Raw genomic sequence first — 13,628 nt, 5'->3', positions numbered from 1 at the left:
TTTTTTCACGAAGTTGCTAACGGGTCCTCCTTTCCCTTCCAGACATGACACTCCTCTCTTCTCAGTCTTCATCCCTGGTGGCCCCCTCAGGGTCTGTGTCCCCTGAAAAGCCGGAGCAGAGGATGCTGGAGAAGAGAGCCAAGGTGGTGGCTGAACTCGTGCAGACGGAAAAAGACTACATCCGGGATCTGGAGATGTGCATCGAGCGGGTCATGGTGCCCCTGCAGCAGGCACAGGTGAGAGATGGGAGGCCACGTGACCCTTAGGCCTGAAATGCTGGGGTTGGAGCACTGTGCCCTCTACTGCAGTACTACAGTTGCAGACTGAGTGCTCAGTGGCGAAAGAACAAAGAATCAGCATAAAGGACAGACTTACTGGGGCACAGTTTCAGGTTTTAGCTTGTGGTTGGTTGGCTCTGTCGCTTCTGAGCCTGTGGCAAAGCAGCGAATCATTATGCAGAGATTATGCAGTAGAACCAAACTGCTCCCTTCTGGCACCCAGGAAGCAGCGTGAGGAGGGGCCTGACTTCCTCCAGGTAGTCCCTACCTGCTGAGAGACCCATCTCCTGGTAACTCCACAGGCCTTTAACACGTGACCCTCGGGGTGGGGGGGTGGGGATACTCTGGAGATAGATTACACCCTAGGGACAAAAGATGACAGCAGAGATGAACCGAGGTGGGAATGGGTGAAGAGGATGACCTCTGACCTCGGAGTCACACGCCTGCTGTGAGTGAGGTTTCATTCCTTTCATCTCCGTGCATCTTGAGGCTTTCTTTCTCTTGTTCAGGTACCCAACGTCGATTTCGAGGGACTTTTCGGAAATATGCAGACAGTGATTAAAGTCTCAAAGCAATTGTTGGCAGCCTTGGAAATCAGCGACGCTGTAGGTATGAGCTTGTGCAGCTGTTTCTGTCATGGGTGTGGTGGGAGAGGGGACCCCTCTAGGGAATGACATTTTACATGGTGCAGGGTTTGTGGAGGCCCTGCTTTCTCTCTTACTTCAGTCTGCTTTGATGTGGTTATTGTATTAGCAGTAGAAGCTTTGGGTGTCACAGACAGGATGGTTTTCAGGAGGGTCATGAGGTCAACTTAGTGGAGAGCATTCAGTATTTAGTTTTCAATAAAACAAATGGAAAGTATCAGAATATGCTATGGTAACAGCTACTTTATTTATTCATTTTTTGAAGCTTTTATTTCAGTTCTGAGTTATGTGTCACAGTGGTGACTATAGTGTATTTGCTGCTAGGATATCGTACACATCTGGAAGTCACAAGAAGATCAGAAGTTCAAGGTCATCCTCAGCTACATAGCAAGTGGGAGGCCAGCCTGGGCTACAGGAAACCCTGTCTCAAACTTTTAAATCTTTTTGTGGATAATTGTGAAAAATATTCAAGCCAGGTGGTGGCTTTAATCCCAGCACTTGGGAGACAGAGACAAGCAACAGGCAGATCTCTGTGAGTTCAAGGCCAGCCTGGTCTACAAAGTGAGTGCCAGGACAGGCTCCAAAGCTACAGAGAAACCCTGTCTTGGAAAAAGAAAAAAGAAAAAGAAAAAAAATGAAAGAAAAGATTCAGAAAACATTCATCTAATTCTTTTAACCAAGGGGACTTACCCATTACCTCTTGCCCCATGTAAGTGGACACTTAGCAATCCGTAAGCATACTTTAGTCAGTAAACATATGTCTCTAGGTTCTGTGAGTAGGGACTGTAAGGGGCTAGGACAGGTGGCTGTAGCTTAGGGTTGGAGCTGGACTGTTGGCCTGGCCGGGTCTCAGTCTCCATGCCTTGTCACGGAAGCCTCTCTGGACTCTCCTTATAGTGCATGAGTCCAGAGTCACCAGAGGGAGCCAAGGGTGGGAGAAAACCTGGGACAGGAGGACCTCAGAAGGGTCCCTCCATCCCTTATGCCATACTCTGTTGGGATGTCGTGAGAGGGGCTGTACTATAATATCGCTGTTTTAGTAGAATCCTAAAGAAGCCCTTCACAGTTGCAGCTGTCCAGGTAAACTCAGCACCATCTAGCAACGTGCCCCTGTGTCATCTTAAGAGTGTCATTTTAGCTGGGCAGGGGGGCATCCCTGCAGTCCTAGCGCTTGGAAGCAGAGGCAGGAGGATTGAAGCAGGTTTCAGGCCAGCCTGGTCTGCATAGTGAGTTCCAGGCCAGCCAGAGCTACACAGCGAGACCCTGTTTCAAACAAGTAAGAGTGCCATTTTAAGTTTGCAGACCTTTTCTAGAAACCATCTGGTTTGGTTTCTCTTTGTTGCTGTCTGGTGCTGGTTGCCATGCCTGTGCCTAAACTGGCTACTAGAGAGAGTGGGATCATTCTTCTGCAGTTCCCTGACATCCTGAGGCTGACATCAAAGCAGAGTCAGGGCCTGCCTTCCTCAGGTGAAACCAGCGCACGTGCAGCCGGGCTGGATCTCAGTGGTTTCCCCTGTGAGCCTAGATGGTCTAACCTTGTTTACACAGGAGAAACAGACAGTGGGAAGGAAGTTTGCCCATGGTCACGCGGCTCATAGCCCAAACTCGGGTCTTTGTCATTCAGGCTGCGGCTAAGCTCTGTCATGCAGAACACTAGCTAGCACTGCTCCTGTTGTCGAGCAGTTAGAAAGCCAGGGACCTTGCTGCTAGGGAGATGAGAAGGCACACATGTGAGTATGGTGCCCAGCCTGGATTCAGTAATCAGGCTTGAAGGCTGGTGTCCGTAAGATCTTGCCATGAATTTGAAGTACCTGCAGGTGTTTTTTTGAATTAGGAAAAAGATGAGACATTTAGCTCATCTAAGGAGGATTAATACTCATTTTTCTTCCACTTTGTTTCATTATGTGTTACGTTTGGGTCCTCAGGTGGACCTCACTTCACCAGAGTGACTTCCCCTCTGCTCCCATTTATGCCAAAGATTATAAAGAGTCTTTCTCTGCCTGCCAGCCAGCTCTCAAATAACAACACAGAGATTTCTTATTAATTATGAAAGCTTGGCCTTACCTTAGGCTTGTTTCTAACTAGCTCTTATAACTTAAATTAACCCATTCCTATTAATCTATAGATTAATATAGTGGCTTGTAGCTTTACCTCTCCTCCTGCGTGTCTTGCTTCCTCTGTGTCACGCTGGTGACCCTGCTCTCTTCCCTCCCAGAGTTCTCTGCCCCAAAAGTCCCGACTAACCTCTTCTTGCGCAGCTATTGGCCATTCAGCTCGTTAGTAAGCCAATCACAGTGATGCATCTCTGCCAGGTGTAAAGGAATATTCTATGACAAAAGGTGCTTTAAGTCCCAGCTGGTGTTTGGGGCTTAGTGGACGGCACTCTTAGGAGATCGATAGTGGGAACATGGGGTGACATGGAGACACAATCAGGGCTCAGATGACCACCTGATCAAGAGGGTCCCCATACAAGTAGCTTCTCAGAGTAAGGAGTCTTCTCCCCTCCCTGGCTGCATCAGGTGAGGACAGTGAGGTGTCCCTTCGTGAACTGGGGCTTTTAAGGAGTTCTTGCAGGGGGGAGCTTTGTTCTAAGGTTTGTGAGAATTGCTGTAGGGCTGAGGTCGTTTTGTCTCCTAGAACTTTCCAGGTCAGGATGTCACACTCTGAAGTGACAGGTGTTGGCCCCACGCGGTGTTTGAGTGGACCTCTGAGCTATAATTAGTCTAACACTGTCTCTTAGAGTATGTGAGGAATTACTATAGCCTCAGCCCCACGTTCACACGGCATTGTCTGTGTTTATAGTTCAGACAATATGTTAGGCGATGGACTTCGATATGCTGAGGCATTTATGGGAAAGTAGAATGGCCTTGGAGACGGAAAGGCTCAGATCCAGGCAGGAGGTTCAGCCTTAAGGAGAAGGGTTGGTGGAAGGTGGCAGTGATGTGGGAGGGAGTAGGAGCAGGAAAGCAGACTGGACAGTAGCCCCAGTGACAAGCAACCTCAGGGCCAGCATTCAGGTAATCCTGAAGCCAGTGACGGTGGTAGGAAGTGGAAAGAAATTGAGCATCCCATGAAGGAAGGGTCTTTGAGGCTAAGAGAGCTAAATTAAAGTGTCGTGAAGCCACTTACACAGGGAAGGAATGAAGGAATGAGGAGGAATTTGTTTAATAATTCAGAGAGTTGAGGCGGCTGCTCCAAAAGAAACCCATGGGCAGGAGAGATGGCATCAGAGTTTGGATCACTCCTGTTCAGCTCCTAGGGCTCCTGCCAGGTGGTTTACAACTGCGTGTACTCCAGCTTCAGGGGATCTGATACCCTCTCTGTCCTCTGTGAACACCAGAATATGCCCACACACATAAATAAAATAAAATGTCGCTGTGTGGAACTCGACTTCAGGGTCAGTGCTCTGCCTCATTGGCTGTAAACCCCTGGTCTGTGGATAGATTGCCTAGAGTCTGTGAATTTGGATAGAAAAGAAACATTGCGTCTTTGTTTACTTTGGCTGACACTGGCTGAACTGTGACTGTAGGGAGACAGCACCCTGTTAATGTGTCACTAATGGCACGTCTGTTCATTTCTCCTTAGACTTGAGTTTCAGTCCCACTCAGCAGACATAAATGCTGTTTTAGTTGCTCACCTTTATCACAGAGTGCTCGTGTGGAGATGGCCAAGCTCGATGCTCATCCTGTGATCTGTAACGAAGCACACGTGAGGGGCTGGAGTGACGGCTGCGGTAGCCAGCACTTGCTTCTGTGCACAGAGGACCTGGGTTTGATTCCCAGCATCCACATGATGACTCACAACTGTCTGTAACTCCAGTTTCAGGGGATCTGAGTCCCTCTTCTGGCATCCATGGGCACCAGGCACACACATGGTGCATATACAAACATGCAGCTAAACATGAATTAAAAAAAAATTAAGCTGGCCAGTGGTGGCACATATCTTTTAATCCCAGTACTTGAGAGGCAGAGGCAGATGAATCTCTGTGAGTTTGAGGCCAGCCTGGTTTACAGAGGTAGTTCCAGTACAGCCAGGGCTACACAGAGGAACCCTGTCTCGAAAAAGCAATCAATCAATCAGTCAATCAACCAATAAATTTTAAAAACCAAAGGACAAGAAAAACACATACCATATTACAAATTGAGGTTTTATTTAATCACAGATATTTAAGGTAGTATAATCAATTGCATTTGTACCCTTATGTTTTTATGTTGTGCACAAAGTTAGAAAACACTGCTGTGGAGGGATATTTTTTTCATCCTTGTGCAGATGTTCCTGAAGAGTATAGAACAAGAGGGTCATATAGCCTGGTCATGTGACCATTGAAGCATGCTTGCAGATGCCATTATCTGTCTTCATGAAGAGGCCTGGAAGCTGTATCAAGGCAGAATGTGTAAATACATGTTCTGAAAAAGAAATATATGGGTGACATAGTTTTGTCAATTGTTGCTTAAATGATTTCTAATTTAAGTGATTACAGGAGTATTTATCAACTTGATGGATTATTTTATTGTTTCTTATAGCAGGAGAACTTGAATGACCATCATGTTTGTCAATATGCTTTGGACTACTAAGAGCAGTCCTGACACTGGTGTATGTTTGTGTATGCTCCAAAGGACCCGTGTTTCTTGATCACCGGGATGAACTTGAGGGAACGTACAGGGTCTACTGCCAGAACCACGATGAAGCCATTTCACTGCTTGAAATCTACGAGAAGGACGAGAAGATCCAGAAGCATCTTCAGGACTCCCTGGCAGATCTTAAGTAGGAGATTCGACAGTCCCGCCTTTGCCGCTGCTCTCACCAGCCTTTTAGATGCCCCATGGTCATGATATCTCCCACCAACCTTACTTGACGCATAAGTGACACATTATCGCGTGTCCTTTGCTGTATCTTGCTCCTTTCTGTTGTGTCATGGGAATCTTAAGTGACTTCCCGATTGTATGGCTTGGTTAGCAAGCCTCTGGTTTCAGCACTAGGAGACTGAGGCACGATTGGAGTAAGGTCAAGTCCAACATAGTCTACACCGTGACTTTCAGGCCAGCCCAGGCCACACAGTGGGGCCTGTCTGAAGGGAGGGAGGAATTGTATGTGTCGCAAACTGAGTCGGCGTTTGTAGCCTCTAAACAGCCGGGGAGATGGCTCGCTGTCTAAGCTGGGATACCCACCCTTGGCATCTATGGTTTCCTTCCATCTGCATGGCTTTTGTCTGCTGAGTAGGCTTGTGGGGATAGTGAGAAGGTCAATGCCATCCGTCTCTAATACTCTCTCTTTCTCTCCTCCTGCTCCCGCCCTATAGGAGCCTGTACAACGAATGGTAAGTCCCCTCATTTGGTGCCTGGTGCACACTATTTATTCAGTGGATTCGTCAGGCCCTCAGAAGGCTGCTTTCATTTCTTCTTAGACAGAAATCTAGACATGCTTGCCAGACTTTTTCTCAGCACTTCCCACCAACACCACTTTATTAATTTGCTTAGCGCTTGCTTCTCTTCTTCCCCACAGCAAGGCTGTCTTTGCTGTTCGGCACCTAGAGTAGTGCTGTACAGGACTGGATTTACTGGATAAATGAGAACAGAACGCAGAGTCAGAGACCAAACTGCCTTTGGGGATAGCAGATGATATCCAGAAACACCTTAGCATTGACGGTTGACAGGGGTTCTTTTCCGCTTGCTTTTACAGGGGCTGCACCAATTATATCAACCTGGGCTCCTTCCTCATCAAGCCCGTACAGAGAATAATGCGTTACCCACTGCTGCTAATGGAGTTGCTGAATTCCACCCCAGAGTCCCACCCGGATAAGGTCCCTTTAACCAGCGCGGTGCTTGCCGTCAAGGAAATCAACGTTAACATTAATGAGTACAAGCGTCGGAAGGATCTAGGTGAGGTGAAGGAGGTTGCCTGGCTGCCAGGCCCTCCCTCCAAGAAGGCTTTTCTCTAAAGAATTACTCCCCCAGGGGCTCGGCAAGGCAGGGTCCAGGTGTGAGGGGGCCGGGAGGGACAAACAGTGCTGGAATTTGGGGCAGCGGTGGCCTAAGGACAACGTGATGATGAGAAGCCACCAGTCTGGACAGTCAGGAACAAGGAAGGGTGATTAAGAAATAAGTGACGGGACAGAAAACGCCTCTGCAGGGGGTGGAGGGGCTAGGCCAGTGATTCTCAACCTGTGGGTCGGGACCCCCCCACGCATATCAGATATTTACATTATGATTCATAGCATTAGCAGTTATGAAGTAGCAGGACATAACTTATGGTTAGGGGTCACCACAACATGAGGAACTGTATTAAAGGGTGTTGGAAGGTTGAGAACCACTGGACTAGCCAGTGGTGACGGAGGGTTCTTTGTCACACAGTGTCCTATCACATCCTTGAAAGCAGCCCTTGTCAATACCTGCTTAGGTTATTTTCTGATTCATCTAATTAGAGTTTTACTGATCCCTACTAAATTCACAGATCCTTTTATTATCGCCTGTGCCCAGTGGCTTGCTTTCTGATTTAGGCCCTCATCTCCCCGCCCAGCCCTGTGCAGCCGGCTAGCTGGATGCCTACCCATTCCCCTGTGGAGTGAGCTGAACTTTTTTATTCTGTCATAGCTCGCACCGAATACTCACAGGCGCAGCATGGTGATTGCCCTGAGTCAGGGTTCAGAGGTCAGAGGTCGGTCGTGTAGAGCCCTCGGCCTTCAGCCTGCTCTCTGTGTACTGTGCTTGCCTTAGAGCAAACTTCATGAAAACCCCGCTCGTCTGCTGTGGCTTTGGAAGCTCTCTGCCCCTGGAGCCCTTCCTTTAGGTTCAGCCTCCTGATCCAGGGTGTCCTTTCTGCTCCTCCTCCATCATTCCCATCCACTGTAATCTCCAGACTTTTCTGTTCGACACAGTGGCTTTCCTTATATGCATCATTGCATATAAATAACTCATTTGTATACATGACCATCACATACTAATCTTAGATGGTTCAAAAATATTAAGCTTGAAGAGGTAAAATGGCTTTTATAAAGCTGAGCCCTGATTAGTGACAGCCCTGAGTCTTGAACTCACAGACATCCTGACCTTACATTTCTGCTGTCTTTCCTCCTATCTCAGGCCCCTTCCCTGGCTGCCAGTCTCTGTCTGCCCGGAGAGCCACACTTCTGTCTAGACTGGTTCTTTGAACCAATATTTTGTCTGTTCAGTTATAAGTTATAGAGGACAAGCACTCGTTTCTGTTTGGGTTAATTTCATTTTATGCTCCTTTTTAGAAAAACCTCTGTGTTTCTGGGCTGATACAGTCTCACTGAGTTCAGGCTGTGGGAGGAGGGGGATGGGACCTTTTTTGACCAGTAGCCTTGGCTTGCATCCTAGTGCTTAAGTACCGCAAAGGTGATGACGACAGCCTCATGGAGAAGATCTCCAGGCTGAACATCCACTCCATCATCAAGAAGTCCAACCGGGTCAGCAGCCACCTGAAGCACCTCACGGGGTTCGCTCCTCAGGTGAGCTCCGTGCTTGCAGCGTGTCCGGCAGCTCTGCAGGCCCTGGGGACAGCTGCTGGCATGGCTTGGCAAGGGAACCTTCTTAGTGTCTCCTTGGTTTTGCCTGTTAATGGAGATAGGGCCCTTCAACTACCAAGCTGCTTACAATGTGCACAGAGGCAAATGAGGAGGCCAGCTGGCCCACATATACTAGCTGTCGTGGTCTTCCTACCTCTAAGACGTTTATAATCTATTCAGAGCACCTGATGCACTGTGCAGACATATAAGCTAGAAGGGATTTAAAAGATCACCTAGATGAATGCCTTACGTTACGAAGAGGGAAACGTGAAAGGAGGAGATGGAGGAATTTGAACCACAGCTTGGCAGTTGCAGTCTCCAGACTTCATCCTGCACCACACCCAGATGGAGACGGGGTGGAGAGTACACGGAGCAGAGACTTGCTCTCTGCCTCTCACGCTTTGTTTCTGTCATACACTGGAGATCAGTGGAAGCAAGAGTCTTCACCTGAGAGGGAGCAGGGGAGGGGCTGCCAGATGGGAGAACACACAAGGGAAAGGAGAGGACAGCAGCCCGGCCAGGACACAGGGAAGTCAGTTTGGAAGTAGGCAGGTCCACATGTGATCAGAATCCAGAGTCATAGAGGCAGGTCACCAAACTCAGTTTCTTATGAAAGGAAACAGCAAGTATATATATATATATTTTGGTGAAAGATGTTTCTAAGATATTTTCCCAATAAGGTCTATTGAAAGAAATCCAGGTTTTCTAAATGCACTCCTTTTGAACAGCTAAAAGATGAAGTATTTGAAGAGACAGAAAAGAACTTCCGGATGCAGGAGAGATTGATTAAATCTTTTATCCGAGACCTGTCCCTCTACCTCCAGCATATCCGGGTAAGTGTCAGCGTGGCTCCAGTCAGGGTCGCTCTTCCTCCTCTGGCCTGTTCACAGAGCCCTGGTTAATGAAAGCAATCTGTACTGAAATGACCACTCTTCCATGGCCAGTGATTTGTATAGATGTTGTCTTCATCAATATGGTCTTACCATCAGTTTGTGGGGAGCCTTTGCAACAGCCTGAATTGTTGGCCAACCCCTTTGGCCAATAACTTGATTAGATGTAACCCATACCCAGGACTGAAGCTTCATTTAGTGATGAGAGATATCTAGTCAGGGGCTCTGTTATTTGGCAATTTCATTCAGGTCGCCTTCACTATATGTACATATATAGGAAGCTTCTATGTATCAGATTTCTATGTGAAATGGCCTCAAATGGCCCTTAATTTTAGCTGTCCCTCCCTCCTGGTTTGATCCTCCTGTTCCAGTCCATCCCTTTGCCCCCTCCCCATGCCATCACAGTCTATCCATAGCTGTCTATTCTATTTCCCCTTCCTGGGAAGATCTGTCCCTACCCCCAGTCCCTCACTCTGCACCTAAGCTCTGTGGGCCTACTGTTGTAGTTTACTAATCTAACATCCTAACATACCTAACATCCACATATTAGCAAATGCATACCATATTTGTCTTTCTGGCTCTGGGTTACCTCACTCGGGATGATTTTTTTCTAGTTCCGTCCATTTACCTGTGAATGCCATGATTTCATTTGTTAACAGCAGAGTAATATTCCATCGTGTAAATGTACCGTTTTTTAACCCATTCATCCATTGGTGGACATCTGTGTTATTTCCAGTTTCTGACTTATGACTGGATAAACAATGAACATGGTTGAGCAAGTGTCTCTGTAGTAGGACAAAGCAACCTTTGGGTATACGCCCAAGAATAGAATAAATTCCCATCTTTCTGATGAACTGCCACACTGATTTCCATAGTGGCTGTGTGATTTTGCACTCCAATGGAGGAATAATCTCCTTGCTTCCCATCTTCACCAGTGTTAGCTGTCACTTGTGTTATTGATCTTAGCATTCTGACTAGTGTAAAGTGGAATCTCAGAGTGGTTTTGAATTGCATTTCCTTGATGACTAAGAATATTGAGCATTTCTTTACATGTCTCTTGGCCATTTGAGTTCCTCTTTTGAGAATTCTCTGTTTAGATCTGTAGCCCATTTTAAAATTGGATTATTTGTTTTCTTGATATCCAGTTTTTTGCATTCTTTATATGTTTTGGATATTAGCTCTCTATCAGATGTGGAACTGGAGAAAATCTTTCCCTATCCTGTACTTAATCACTTTGTCAAATGATGGTGTCCTTTGCTGTAGAGAAACTTCTCAGTGTCACGAGGTCCCATTTATTCACTGTTGATCTTAGTGTCTGTGCTAACGGTGTTCAGGTCAGAAAGTCTTGTCCTCTGCCAAGGCTGTTCCCCACTTCCTCTCTTATCAGGTTTACTGTGTCTAGTCATACGTTGCGGTTTTTGATCCACTTGGACTTGAGTTTTGTGCAAGATGATAGACACAGATCTATTTGCATTCTTCATCATGCCGACATCCAGCACCATTTGTTGAGAGTGCTGTCTTTTATCCAGTGTGTGTTTCTGGCTTTATCAAAAATCAGGTGTCTATAGGTGTGTAAATTTATATCTGGGTCTTCAGTTGGGTTCCATTGATCAGTGTGTCCGTTTTTGTGTTCAGTTGTATTCCATTGATCAGTGTGTCTGTTTTTGTGCTAATACCATTCTGTGTTTATTGCTATAGCTCTGTAGTACAACTTGATATTTGGAATGGTGACACCTCCAGTAGTTCTTTGATTGTTCATGATAATTTTATCTGATAATTGTCACTTTAAGATCTGTGAAGAATTGTGTTGGAATTTTTATGGGGATTCCATTGAATCTGTAGAATGGTAAGATGGCTATTTTTTCAAATGATTTTTTTTTATTTTTACGTTCATTGATATTTCACCTGTATGCATATCTGTGTGAAGGTGTCTGATCTCCTGGAGCTGGAGTTTCAGGCAGTGGTGAGCTGCCATGTGGATGCTCGGAATTAAGCTTGCATCTCTGAAGAGCAGCCAGTGCTCTTAACTGCCGAGCTGTCTCTCCAGCCTCAGGATGGCCGTTTTTACTATATTAATCCTGCTGGTCCATGAGCATGGAGCTCTTTCCATCTGCTGATACCTTCTTCAGTTTCTTTCTTCAATATCGTAAACGTTTTAGTCTTAGAAATCTTTCACTCACTCAGAGTTACCCCAAGATATTTTATATTTTTTATTGAGGCTATGGTGAATGGTGCAGTTTTTCCTGATTTCTCTCTCAGCCCATTTGTCATTTGTAGTATAAATTTTTTGTCAGCTAACTTTGTACCCTGCTACCTTGCTGAAAATGTTTATTCACTGTAAGAGTTTCCTGGTGGAACTTTTGGGGTCACTTATGTGTACTATCATATCAGCTGCATATAAAGATACTTTGACTTCATTCCAATGTGTACCCCCTTGATCTCTTTCAGTTTTCTGATTGCTCTGGCTAAGACTCAAGTACCATACTGAATGGTATGGAGAGAGTGAACAACTTTGCCTTGTTGCTAATCTTAGCAGAATTGCTTTGAGTTTTTCTCCATTTAAGTTGATGTTGGCTGTGGACTTGCTATAAACTGCCTTTATTATGTTGAAGCATGTCCATGTATCTCTAATCTCTCCAGGACTTTTATCATGAAGGGGTATTGGATTTTGTCAAAGGCCTTTCTTCATCTTATGAGATGAACATGTGGGTTCTGTCTTTCGGTTAGTTTATGTGATAGATTACATTTATTGATTTACATATGTTGCCCCATCTTTGCATCTCTGGGATGAAACCTCCTTGATCATGGTGGATGATCTTTTTGAGGTGTCTTGGATTCAGTTTGCTAGTATCTTACTGAGAATTTTTGCATCTATGTTCATAAGGGGAAATGGTCTGCAATTCTTTCTTTATTAGGTGTTTCTGTATGAGGGCTAGGTATCAGGCTGTGGCCTCATAAGATGAATTGGGTTGTGTTCCTTCTGTTTCTATTTTGTGGAATAATTTGGGAAATCTTGGCATTAACTCTTTTTTTAAAAAGTCTGGTAGAATTCTGCACTAAATCCATCTGACCCTGGACTCTCTTTTTGGTTGAGAAACTTTTAATGGCTGCTTCTATTTCACTAGGGCTTATAGGTCTCTTTAAATTGTCTATCTGATCTTGATTTACCTTTGGTAAGTGGTATGCATCAAGAAAGTTAAGCATTTCTTCTAGATTTTCCAATCTGGTAGAGTACAGGTTTTTAAAGTCTATTCTTAGGATTCTTTGGGTTTCCTGGTCTCTGTTATGTCTCCCTTTTCATTTCTACTTTTGTTAATTTGGATTTTTCTGCCTTTTAGTTAGTTTGTATATAGGTTTGCCAATCCTACTGATTTTTTTCAAAGAACCAGCTCTCTGTTGGTTTTGTTTATTCTTTGTACTGTTTTTTTGTTTGTTTCTATTTTATGATTTCAGCCTTGAGTTTAGTGGTTTCTTGCTGTTTACTCTTTTGGGGCATGATTTCTTCTTTTTTTGCTGTAGATCTTTCCAATCTGCTATTGAGTTACTAGCATGAGAATCCTCTCGTTTCTTTATGTAGGCAGTGCTGTGAATCTGCCTCTTAGCCCCTCTGTCATTGTGTGCCATAAGTTTGGTTATGTTTTCATTTTTCGTTCAGTAGTGAGTTCAGTTTCAAGGAGTCCATACGCTTTCTACTGTTTATATAGTTGTTGAAATCCAGCTTTAATAGATGAACAGATAGGATGCAGGTTTTTTTTTTTTATTTTCCTATAGTGTTGAGAATTGCTCTGTGCCCGATTATGTGGTCAGTTTGAGAAAGTTCCATGAGCTGCTGAGAAGAAGGTATACTCTTTTGTGTTTGGTTGAAATATTCTGTAAATATCTGTTAAGTCCATTTGGTTTATGACATCAGTTGATTCCAATATTTCTGTTTAGTTTTTGTCTGGATGACCTGTCCATTGGTGGAGTATTGAAGCTCCCACTATCAGTGTGTGAGGGTCAATACATGGTTTAAGCTGTAGTTATGTTTCTTTTCTTAATATGGGTACCCTTGTGTTTAGGGCATAGATGTTAAGAATTTCAATGTCCTCTTGGTGGATTTTTACTTTGAGTATCTAGTATCCTTCCCTATTTCTTCTGATTAGTTTTGGCTTGAGGTCTATTTTGTGAGATATTAAAATAGCTACACCAACTTGCTTCTTAGGTCCATTTGCTTGGAATCTTTTCCCATTATTTTACCCTCAGGCCTGTCTCGATGTTGAAGTGTATTTCTTGGCTGCAGTGCAGGGGTAGA

The 13,628-nt window shown here is 45.0% G+C and overlaps 1 protein-coding gene across 6 annotated transcripts in view; it reads left to right on the top strand.

The window, feature by feature from the left end:
* Window positions 1–13,628, top strand: part of Dnmbp (dynamin binding protein) — a 96,591-nt gene that overhangs the window by 70,717 nt on the left and 12,246 nt on the right. For all 6 annotated transcript variants that reach the window (XM_075974155.1, XM_075974152.1, XM_075974157.1 and 3 more), the window contains 7 exons: window positions 43–236; window positions 788–887; window positions 5,539–5,686; window positions 6,222–6,239; window positions 6,602–6,801; window positions 8,260–8,390; window positions 9,176–9,280. In XM_075974155.1, coding sequence (XP_075830270.1) covers window positions 43–236; window positions 788–887; window positions 5,539–5,686; window positions 6,222–6,239; window positions 6,602–6,801; window positions 8,260–8,390; window positions 9,176–9,280 — 896 coding nt within the window. The remainder of the gene's footprint in view (window positions 1–42; window positions 237–787; window positions 888–5,538; window positions 5,687–6,221; window positions 6,240–6,601; window positions 6,802–8,259; window positions 8,391–9,175; window positions 9,281–13,628) is intronic.

This window comes from Microtus pennsylvanicus, chromosome 5, assembly GCF_037038515.1.
Source record: "Microtus pennsylvanicus isolate mMicPen1 chromosome 5, mMicPen1.hap1, whole genome shotgun sequence".
Lineage (NCBI taxonomy): Eukaryota > Metazoa > Chordata > Mammalia > Rodentia > Cricetidae > Microtus > Microtus pennsylvanicus.
This window is presented reverse-complemented; position numbering and strand designations above follow the sequence as displayed.